This window comes from Patella vulgata, chromosome 6 (genome assembly GCF_932274485.2).
Source record: "Patella vulgata chromosome 6, xgPatVulg1.2, whole genome shotgun sequence".
Classification (NCBI taxonomy): domain Eukaryota; kingdom Metazoa; phylum Mollusca; class Gastropoda; family Patellidae; genus Patella; species Patella vulgata.
Window position 1 is genome coordinate 47,558,728 of NC_065884.2, and position 12,797 is coordinate 47,571,524.

The 12,797-nt window shown below is 33.2% G+C and overlaps 1 protein-coding gene across 7 annotated transcripts in view; it reads right to left on the minus strand.

Annotated features, from left to right (window-relative positions):
- The window catches only part of LOC126825603 (cytospin-A), a 43,548-nt gene that overhangs the window by 7,571 nt on the left and 23,180 nt on the right, over positions 1-12,797 (minus strand). Inside the window, exon 1 of one of the 7 annotated variants that reach the window (XM_050555286.2) lies at positions 8,137-8,224. The exons of 4 other annotated variants lie outside the window; for them this stretch is intronic. Coding sequence is in view for 1 of the 3 variants with exons in the window: in XM_050555280.2 (XP_050411237.1) it covers positions 4,361-4,384 (24 nt within the window). In the remaining 2 variants the exon portion in view is untranslated. Of the gene's footprint in view, positions 1-4,360; positions 4,497-7,801; positions 7,911-8,136; positions 8,225-12,797 lie in introns of those variants that run through there. 2 more of the 7 variants (XM_050555285.2, XM_050555280.2) reach the window with 2 other exon arrangements.

Here is a 12,797-nt window from a genome sequence, read left to right on the forward strand (position 1 = left end):
GCCATACTTTTATTGGAAATAATCACCCCATAAATACTTTCTTGAGAAATTATCTTTAAGCAGAGTAACAATTAAATATTAAGTTTAAAATATTCAAACCTATAGATAGCTAATTTTAAAACTTCATGACATAACATCTGCAATATTACGATAATGGCACAACTATGTAATTTGGGGATAAACGTATGGTAAATGTTCATTTTGTATGCTCTCAGGGAAGGACACTTGGTGACTGTGGGTTGTGGGGAAACCTGATATCTCCCCCACACAGTTAGACAGACTACCTTAGTAATAAATATTAAAAGCTATGAGTAGTAAGTTTTATAATCTTATAATGAGCTAGGTTACTGTATAATCTACTGTATTTTATGCTAATCTATGTATAAAATCACCGACATGTTTATCTCAACAATAAACTGATAGCCAGACAGAAGGACTAGACATGTCGTACATGTAGTTTAATGTATTACACTTGTCACATATTATTTATACTCATATTGAATATTTTTAAAACAACAAATCAGTATGGTTATTACTGTGTACTAGATGCAAGCTTACTTTTATTGTTCAAATGATATGATAGAAAGATACACCAAAGTTACTTTAATGGTTTAAATGATAAGATACACCAAGGTTACTTTCATGGTTCAAACCATAAGATACACCTTGTTTACTTTCATGGTTTCATTACTTTCACCGTTTAAATGATAAGAAGATACACCTTGTTTACTTTCATGGTTTGATTTCTTTCACCGTTTAAATGATAAGATACACCAAGCTTACTTTCATGGTTCAACCGTTAAGATACACCAAACTTACTTTCATGGTACAAATGGTAAGATACAGTACTCCACACTTACTTTCAATTAGCCTAATGCTATAAACATAAATCATTCATAGTCACTGTTAAAAGATAATCATGGGATTTTATATTACCATGTCTTTCCAATAAAAGTGTTACTTACATGGCACATACTCTACTATTGACCTCTGAAGTTTTATAAGACTCATAGATTGCAGATCAATTTGTCAGGTTTATCTTTTATATCTTATTCTTAAAGATACATTATGGGAGATTTTTATAGAGAATTGGCCATTCTTGCTATAACAGTTCAAAAGTAGATGATGAAAGAAGAATATATTGAAAATTTCAGTCAAATTACTTTATTTTGAACATAGTTATCATCGTTGTAATATTTGACTAGAAATGGTAGTGAAATGTGCCTTCACCTTGGCCGATCGTTTGATTGACAGGCGTTAACTCCACCTACATATCTCGATTATCAAGTAAAGTTTTCAATGGCATGCGGAAACGCTCTACAGCGGCCTCGCTAAGTACACTCTATCATTTAGCCTCGATCTAACTGACGTATTCTCATCAGGATGCGCCATATTCAAATTAATTAGTAAGTGAAATCCTATTTAAATCCGAGCTGTAGCCGAGCCATCCGTGGGTCTACAGAGTTGATTTTGGGCTTGTTGTTTAAATAAAGATCTAATTTATAATTTCTATAACATCTGAAGCCTAAATTAAGACTTGCAATAATCAGATTTTGCTCTTGTATAATGTATGTTTAATATAAGTATGAATTATGTAAGAGCGAAATCTTCCTATTGCACATCCTGTTTCTGGCTTCAAATGTTCTATAAATTATTCTTTAGTCCTATATTCACATGACAAGCCCATAATCAACTCCCTAGAACATCTGGTGGCGGAGATATTGAAAGGATTAGAACACTCATGTTATTTAATAATTTAACACTAAAATGGATAATCATCAAGAGAATCTTTTTGACTTGATAATCTTCAAGAGTATCTTGTCAAAACTTCAGATTCAAATATATTAATTTTTCATTATCTATTTTTATTAATATAACCTATTATAGAAACAACGGACAGCTCTTTATCAAACTCTAAAATTTCAATAACATTAAAGCACTTTGGAAAAAGAAACAACCAACAGATGTTTTTCTACATTAGTTACAGCCATCTTATGTGGTTAAGTTCTAAATATGAATTTGTTACAAACTTAACAAGTAATGTGGTCATTAGAACTATAAAAACTGTATTAAAAAATTATTATGCCAAAAATCACTACTGACTACAGATTCAATAATCTTTCTTGAATTCAAGTGTAATGGACCAACTTTGGAAATGAAATATTGATCATTTGTGAATAAATAATGGTGAAGTATTTATATTATAAAATATAAGATCAAATTGTTATAACTTATAGTAAACTTAGTAGTAGCTTTCTCACTAAAATAATCCATGGCCATAGGTGGCAAATGGAAAGATTACAAATTTTTTATCTTATACAGGAGCAAGTTTCTACCTCTCCGAGTTATCACTAGGGTACGGTGGAAAAAACACTAATAGTGGTTTAACATCTGCTTTCATATTAGTAATATAGCAGACATCGTTTGTACATCAGCAACGGTTTAAATATCTTGACACAATAAACTAGTAATTCACTAATAATGCTGAGGTCTTATACTGGTAATAACAATTCTCCATACTGATTGGCTTCACCACATAGCAAACCACCTTTAAAATTTATATTGAGGTTCCAGTGTATTCAAATCCAATACTTTTACCTCCTCTAACAGATCCATAAAGCCATCTACATCCTTTGACATTGACATGACTTGTCTGAGTTGAACCATATACAGTAAAATGTTTATATTTATTATAATAAAGTAGTAAATTAGATAGAAGATAGATCACCTTCCTAGTATTACATATCACTAGAGTATACGTAATCATTTATCAAAGGAAATGAGCAGTGTTGTCAATACACCAGTTCATACAAGTCATATCATATTTAATTTTCTCTCTATATAGTATAATCCATAAATTAGACCATAAATTATTAATTAAATTAGCCCTGAACAATTTTAAATTGAATCAAGGTTTTTCAAATTCAATTCACTTGAAACAGCAAAAAACACTGAATACAGGCTGTCCAGTCAGATTTTTTAAAATTGTTAAAAGGGCATTATGGGAGATAAGATAAAGAGTTGACAGTTCCCACTATAATTATAATAGTTAAAAAAAATAGGTACCTGGTAACGTAAATAGAATATGCTGAAAATTTCAGTCGGTACGATAAAAAACAAAGTCTCAATTATCCATTTTTACGTTCAATTATTTTTAAAAAAAAAGCATTCCAATCAGCTTAATATTGCAGGCTAGCGATGACATTGAGAGTTGATTATGCCGTATGGTCAGGGCAAGTTACTTAATGTCTCATTAATATTTTAGATAACATTTCAGGCCTAATAAAGCTAGACCTGCAATAGGCAGATTTAGTTCTTGCATAATGTATCTTTACTACTTTATTGAAATTCAAAATTCTATTAAGAAATAATATTCTGGGTGGTTACATGTACAATATTTCAGATTTAAAGGCAAATATAGACTTTCAGTCCATACAGATTATTAAGAATTATATTCAACAATTAATAAACAGAAGTTATAGTGGTTTTAAAAATTTACCCATCATTACATTTAGTTTCTATTGATTCTATGACATTGTTTTCTGTCTTAGAACATCAGTCAACTAGTAAAGAATTTATGAACATTGTTAGGTTATGACTCAATTATGAACATTTAATTCTAACCTATTTATTTATATAATTGTTAACATGTAAATTACAGTTCAATACAGTCCAGCCCTTGTTTTTAAACATAAATGAAGAAATTGAAATAAGCCTCATGAAAATCAAAACATTAAATTGCACAAAACCACAATTGTTACTATTATATTTTCCTGATTTCGATTTAGCAAATCTGTTTGTCAGGATTGGCGAATTCCTTCATATAACGGCCTGATGATGTATTTACTCATTGTACTGAGAATTTAACTACTTTTTAAAAAATAAATATTTAAATAGTAGATGGTTGGGTGTGAAGGATTACAAAATTACCAAATCAATAAGCAATCGAACAAAATTCTTTTAATGTTCTTATGGCAAAATTTTAACTTTCTACTACAAATTACAGACTGAATAATTTTATTGGTTCACTTCAGTCAAAGCTTGCTAAAATTCTTAAACCTACAAATTTGTATGAATGAACGGAAGAAAAATCAATGGTCTTGCTGAATAAATTTTCCTTCAAATTACATCAATCCCCTTCCAATATTGTTAACTCAATCAAAATCATAGATTATTGTGTACTGTGAGACAACCGAGCAAGCTAGCGGATAACTTTTCAAAAATCTATCAAATTTATAGACTGGTTTCTCATCCTTTAGGATGTTTGAACAAATACACATACAACCATGACACAGTTACACAGTGAAACTATTTCCGATTAAGACATTGCATTTCCTATTTCAAATCATTCTATACAGACCTTTATTATTGTTTTGAACATCATTCAGGCAGGGTATGCTTCCTCTTTCTTAAACACCTGACACCACTTATTCCAGAAGTTCACATTAGAGTAATCATAAACCAATATTTTTTTCTAGAACTTTCACCAATACATATTTATTTTCCATTAAAGAAATCCAAACACAGCTGTTGTAAGTTTATATATAAGATATGCAGGTAAATGATATTCAGTAGTTAAGGTCAAGAATGAGACAGCTTGTAATTAATTGATTTCATACTGGACCATGTCAACAATCAACAACAAAACACAGTACTAACTTGATTCATTTTGGGACTAAAATATGATATATCTTTAGTTCAATAATTCACTTGCACGCAATGGTCTTTAGAAGTGAGAGGCAACTGGAATATCTAAACATTGTTACACAGAATAAACCCACAAGTTAAAGTAGTCAACCCTACTCCTTTTCACATAAAATCCCAATATTGAACCAATAACTTGCATAGAACTTATGACTTACACCACAGGTGCTAGGCTACTTGGCTTCTGACAACAACACTGCTCTGAAGATCAACATCTCTGTTATTTCTTAATTTTCTTTTATTAACTTTTAAAGGGTCACAAGCAGAATGGTTGTAAAACTATTTGGCTAAAATCTGTTGAGTTCTTAAAAATTTAATAGGCAAGACAATGCAGTCAATCCAAATGCAGTCAATCCAATTACTCAACAACGTAAAAAAAAGAGAACCAATAGCACAATAATAGGACATTTACAATGTTATATGTAAGGGATCAAGCTCTTTACCATACTTAACGATACATTATGGGAGATTCGATAACGAGATGGCAGTTCTCACTATAATATACTATTCAAAAAAAGTAGGGGATATTTGATTTTGGGGGCATAATACTAAAATATGCAAATGACTACAAAAAAAGTCACTATAGAACCTAACAGAAGAAACATTTCCAGTTACATGTGACGCCCAAACGCACCAACAGCTACCGCATGGAATGTAGGTGATGCTTGTGATCATCATGGGGGTCCAACCCAAGATTTGCACGACTCTGACTTTGAATGTTACAGTCATTGTGGCATTGAATTCCAGGGTGGAAACATCAGTTTAATTGTTTTAGTGACCAGAAAACAAATTTTGATATGCGTCGGCTTACCCAAAATGAAAGGTTACGTGCCCTTGGCATGCTACAGATCGGCACAACACAGGCGGTTGTGGCGCGGACGATGAATGTTTCTCAGTCTGTCATAAGCAGGCTATGGTCCAGATACCGTGATACACAATCTGTACAGGACAGACCACGCTCAGGTCGACCAAGGGCGACAACTCAAGCCCAGGATTGATTTATCCGTACCTTGGCCTTGAGAAATCGTGTCATCACAGCAAATCAGATCAGCGCTCGTCGTCAAACAGACACTGGTGTGAGAGTGAGTGGCCAGACGATTCGGAATCGACTGCATAGGGGTCACCTTCGCGCCCGACGTCCTCGCGTGATCCCTTGTTTGAGAGATCATCACATTCAGGCAAGACGTCGTTGGTGTAGGGATCGTCAACACTGGGATAATCGACGCTGGAGCAATGTGATGTTTTCAGATGAGTCAAGGTTCACTGTTGATTTTTTGGACAGACGTAGGAGGGTGTGGCGTCGTCGAAACGAGCGCTTCCAAGACGTTAACGTCATCAGACATGATCGATTTGGGGGTGGTTCTGTTATGGTGTGGGGAGGCATCACTGTTGCTGGAAGAACGGCTTTACGTGTTGTTGCAGGGCGTGTTACAGGCCAGTACTACCGGGACAACATCTTGGCAGTCCATGTTGTGCCGTTCGCACGATGTCATGGCCGCCGTTTCATCTTCCAGGATGACAACGCAAGATGTCACAGGGCCAGGATCGTTACAGGTTACCTCCAACAACAGAACATCACCACATTACCTTGGCCAGCACTGAGTCCCGACCTCTCCCCCATCGAGCATGTCCTGCCAATGTCCAAGAACTTGCTGCTGCGTTGCAACAGGAATGGGACAATCTGGACCAAAATGACCTTAGACGTCTCATTAGGAGTATGCCACGTCGGATCAATGCTTGTTTGGCAAACAGAGGAGGATTTACCCGTTACTGACTTGGTTGTGATGCTGTGGTAACTTTGCTGTTTGACCCCGGGTATCATTTTACCCTTATAATGGTCAGTCTGTGCCTTACTTAGTCTAACGATCATTTGGAATAAATCGATGAATGTGAACTTCATTTCATTTTGTCATTTGTTTCTTCGTCAGTTTCATTAGGTGACTTTAATAACACTTAAAAATCAAATATCCCCTACTTTTTTTGAATAGTATAGTTAAAAACCAGATAATGTTAAGGCAATTTGTGAAAATTTCATTCAAATTGATCCACTATGAACCGAGAACCAAGCAATTGAAATTTCTGCCTAGCCTCGATGATCATTACTAAAGTCAGTACGATAAACAGCATAGTCTCGATGATCTATTTAATCGTTAATGTGAAGGAAAGTTATGCAGTAAATCGTCTCACAGTCCACTTAAGATCGCAGGCTAGCGATGCCATCTAGAGTTGATTATGGTCTGGATAGGTTTATTAATGTCTAATTAATAATTTAGATAAAATTTCAGGCCTAAAGAAAGACCTGCAATAGACAGATTTAGCTCTTGCATAATGTATGTTTAACTAGAAACTAGAAGAGAAAAAATAATTTACTGGTAAGCTATACTGTATGCCAAGATGGATATAAGATGGATATGAAATGGTTACTTTACATGAACATCAGAAAACATAGTTGTGAATATAATAGCCTGTTCTGATGCTTAAGTTGAACTGGTTTAAAAACCCCGGGGATCGTTAAACCAGTTTAACTTAAGCGTCTGAACGCAAATGTGGGGCAAATAAACCAGTTTAAAAAACCCTGCTCGCGACCTGTCTTCGAGAAGGCTTTTTTTTTTAAACTGGTTCATCTTAGCCGTCTGAACGGGTTGGCTTAAAAACCCCAGCTCCAGCTTGCTTCGAGCATGCGCAGTACGCAGTTAGTTACATTCCTGTGAAAATATTGGGGTCAGACAGTGCCAATGTTATCGAAAGCGTGGGAGAACCGAATAAAGAATATGAAGCTACCCATGCGCAGTTAACTCTAACCTCCGACCGAAGAGGTCAGAATAGTTAAACTGGTTTGGCTTATAGTACGTGTGAACGCAACACGATGCTGTCTTAAAAACCCCAGCGATTATGAACTGGTTTAAAAATAAGCCTCTGAACGGGCTATAATATAAGAGTCACTGGCTCTTGTTTCTCAATGCTTGTTTAGAATACACCTTGTCACTTTCCAATATTTCAACATAATCATAGCATTTCACTTTTAACATTAAAATATCTATAAATCAAAAGCTTTTAAAAGTTATCTGTGTAGATTATGAACTAATGAACACAATACCTGTATAATTCTCTACTGACTGTAAATGTTTGACTTTCAACTTTCTAGCACAACACACAACACTCAAATAGAGTATAAAACCCTTTCACACAGTTTACTTTTAAATCCTTTCTTAATTCAAATGTTTACACTGAATAACATTTGTTGTAATTTAATCCTTCAATTTAAATGAAATGTCATAGTGAAAATTGAAATCTATCTGGGAGACCAAATACTGTATACATGTATAAAACCATGCAAGCGTGTAAAAAGAACTGTTTGCTTTCGACTGTTGAGTTCCAAATATAATCTATTTAATTTTTTCATTGAAATATTTTTAACTACAATTTACTTACAAATTCCTATATAAATACCAACACAGTGATTAGTCACGACCCTAGTAGATCCACCATTACATGTAAACAAACTATTTTCTCTTCTAGCTATGATAACTGTGGTGGATTGTTATACAATCAAACATAAGTTGATCTCTACATAATTTATTATAGTTGGGATTATCTAATATTGATAGCCTATGACCTACAGTAAGGTGTTAGACTATAGAGAATGTGTGTGGTATTATTAGATCATTACTAGTGTGAGGGACATGAATCACCTTGTATTATCTGTCATTGTTTACTTTGACAGTGATGGGGTAATCCTCATTAGGTCATCAAAAGTCATCATAAAATGTCAAATATCTAGCCAGCTATTTTATCCTGGCACTGGTTTTGTTATATATCAAATGTTGTTACACCCTTGGATATGAAATTGTGTACGATGGAGGGACAGATCTTTTTACACATCTAAATTAAACTCTTAAAGATGGGTTCCCAGAAAAGTATGGCAATTTTGGTATATGGAAAGTAGAGATATCCAATCTTACTAGAAAAATACTGGATTCCCAAAAAACACTCATGGAGCGTATACAGGACAAAAATGTAAGTGTTCCCCTAATCAACAGCCCGAGGATTAGGAACTTCTGCACACATGATGTCAAAGGTCACAAGCGAACATTGAGCGCTTGATCCTTGATGTACAAGTTGATAAACTTTATGAAGAGTTAGACGTACAATACTTTCTGAGATAAAAATGACGGAAAAAGACGCGGGTAGTGGATAATCCGAGAATTTAATTAGGATTCGATATTTGTAAAAATAGTAAGCGATTAAAGACAACATCGTCTTATGTATGCAATGAATTCTCCTCTGACTCCCAAGACGTGACGTAAACATGACCTGGTTTGATCGAATTTTAATAGCAGGGCATTCCTTCGCAAAAATTACAATGTTTGAGAAGGATTTGAAGCATAATTATGACAAATTAATTAGTTTGACTAGATGTTTTTGGTCCATATATACCCAGTTTGTACGCGGGAACCCATCTTTAAAAGTATTAATTCTTACAATATGAAATCTCTATATTATTTTACAAAATCGGGAAAATTTTCTGGAATATAATGATCATAGATATTATGATTAATGCCTTTATCGCCTACTGCGACACAAACTAGGTGATTTGGGGACTCAATGACAGACCTTATGGTTTCACGCACTAAACCACTAGACCACCCAACTCCCCCTTAATGGAAAGAGAAAACACATGACTAACATTATTCACATTCAATTTCGATAATGTACAATGCATCCCCTAAGTTTGGGTACATTTGAACATAATAATAGCATCTATACTTTCTAGCTGATTCAAGATGTGGTCATCATTATCTATCTTTTATTAAAATTAAAATAAATCTTATAAGATAGAGGTTTCCACGCAACGAAACATATGCCCACAGTAGATAACCCGTCCGAGCGATCGATAAGGGTTGATGCATATTTATTCTTTTGTAGATAATTGGGGGCATTCACAAGACAATTTCATACAGATCAGATTATAATTTTTGCCATTTGAGGGTCCACAAGGTTCAACAAACTGAAACAAGGGGCTTAACTCTGGAAGTAATTTACAGAAATTGTTGAAATTCGACGGGCCTTTTCATTTTACTAATTCAAATAATACATATAAATTTGACAGGCCTTTTCATTTTACTAATTCAAATAATACATATAAATTTCATACAGATCAGATTACAACTTTTGTCATTTGAACGTTCACAAGTTCAACAAAGTAAAACAAGGACCATAAAATTTAGAAATAACTGACAGACATTGCTGAAATTCAATAGGATTCTTCGTTTCACTAATTTAAATATAATAAATGATGCATAAATTTCGTACAGATCAGATGATAACTTTCATCATTCAAGCGTTCACAAGGTTCATCAAGGGCCATAACTCTACAACTAATTTTTGAAAATTGCTGAAAGTCAATAGGATTCTTTGTGTCAATAATTTAAATGATGCGTATAAATTTCATACAGATCGGATGATAACTTTTGTCATTCGAACGTTCACAAGTTCAACAAAGTAAAACAAGGACCATAAAATTTAGAAGTGATGGTCCGATACATGCCAATATAGAAAGGAACTGAGATATTTTGGAGATTGACCTATATTTTAAGTTTCCTCAAAATCAGATAAAAATTGTGACATGTAGAGTGTCCAGAAACAAATTGTGGACCGACGGACAGGCAGGGGTGTCGGCATAATCAAAATGTGGGTGTATAATAAAACTGATTGTCTATCCATACAATAATATAAATGTACATACATTCAAGACAAAAATAACATTAGTCTACAATCTATACATTTCAATTATTGCTAATTTAGTAATCATGAACACACCCAATACAGTTATGTTAAAACTTCAATATCAGTTATAATTTTCCTATCCTTATTTTAACTAATGTTTGAAATAGCAGCTTATTAAGATTTTACAAGTGTGAGTCAACTGATAAGTTTTACTTTAATTATTAATGAAATTGCTTTCAACCCGAACTAGTTTCAATACTTTGAAAACAAATTTCTATCCAACACAGAATATTTGAAAATATTAAATCAAGGTTATCAAATTTCAAAAATACCAGCACTTTACCTAAGGCTACTTTGTTGAATGGATAATGTTTTTACATACAATATCCAGGGAAAGGCTGTAGTAAAAACACTGATATCCTTTAGATTAGAATTTGAAAAAAAAAACCCATAAAAAAATCCATACATAATATGAGTAATTTGTTCCAACAGAGATTTTTTTACTATGTGAAATGTAATCATTGCTTGGTTGAAAGTACTCCATTCAGAACAGTTCTCAATTGATGTGGATATTTTTCAGCAATTTTTTCTGTTCATCAAGACACCAAATCCAAGATACCACATTCAATAATAATTAGCTTTAAAAAAAAAAAAATGTTTTTAAAAACCCCAGGTATTTTGTTGCTGCTAATTGTTGAGCTTGGTGCAAATAAAATAGATATTCCCTTTATTGGTATGCGGATATTTTTCGATTAATGACCTTTGTATTTTAACGAAGGTACCAGACGTATTTACCTTGATCATTTTACCAAGTTTATCTTTAGTTCATACTTTAAATCGTGTTTGTGCAGTTTGGCCACATGGCATTGGTTAATCATAAATAATGGACAATTTTGTTGAATAAGCTTATTTGATAAATTATTCATTTCCAATGGAAAAAAAAACAAAAAACGTTGACATTATTGGTTCTAACATTGGTCGCAAATACAATGTATGTGTGTAAGATACAGTTAGCTTTGGTTCAGTGACAAAACTAATTGGTGTACATACATGTATAGGGCACAAAAGTTTTGCCAACATCTACATTACAGACCCATTGTACACTGTTATCGACATTCTAGCTAAAATAGCTATTTTTGGAAACTCTACTACTATCGTTATGTATATTCCCAATATGGTTTCAGTTGAACTTTCTGTCTGCCTCTACATCAATGTCACCAAAAATAAAAAAAAATATTCTGTTTTCTATCAAAGTCCACCAATTAAAAAAGAGAGAGAGAGAGAGAGAGAGAGAGAGAGAGAGAGGGGAGGTCAACTCGATATAAAGTAGATCATTTCAGGATTAACATATGGTTTAATTTTATTTCAATAATTCATGGGGAATCTAAACCACACCACTTGACTCAATGAGAGACGTTAGTGTATTAATCCATTCCTGTTAAACCACTTGGCCACCCAACTCCTCCACCATTTAAAGAGACATTATGCAAAAACTAAATCAGTCTATTGCTGGTCTTTTTCTGGCTTCAAATGTTATATTATATATCATATAGTATAGATTATTATTTAGTCATCTATTCACCTGATAAACTCATAATCAACTTTCTAGACCATCTGTTGGCTTAGATATTGAGTGGATTAGACAAAACACGCAATATCTATGCTAAACGATAATATTATGGTAGCACTTATAATGGTGATAGTCAATTGAAGGACTGAAAATCAAGACTTTGTTTATTATCATGGCAAAGGTACTTGACTATCGAGAATATGAATAGGCTATTAATTACTTTGCTCAGACAGAATAAAGTAATTTGACTGATATTTTCAATGTATCAATTTCTCAGACAGAACAAAGTAATTTGACTGAAATTTCCAATATATATATTTATTTTTCATCATCTAGTTTTGAACTATTATAGCATGATTAGTCAGTTCTTTATCTAAATCTTACATAATGCCTTTTACTCTTAAATTAAAAGCCAAATTTAGAATATGAGTAAACATAATGAATAATGGACACCTGATTGAAAGTTAAAAGCTTATAAAAATGTCGCAAGTACTGTATACGACCTGGGTGTGTGTTTTTTTTATGTTGACTATATAAACTGGTTGACAGTTAATTGACATTATAAATGATATGGGTATTGGGTTGGTAATAAATCTTTATAAATCTAGCTAAATCATATTACCCCAACAACAGATCAGAGGATATGTAATTTATTCCTGGAGAGAAAATTTTACACACTCTTATTTGTTATATTAAGACAATAAATTATTTCATTTCTTTTACGTTACATTACAGACAATGCAGCAATACATGTAACTACCTAACAAAAACACAGAATATCTAACATAGAAATAGA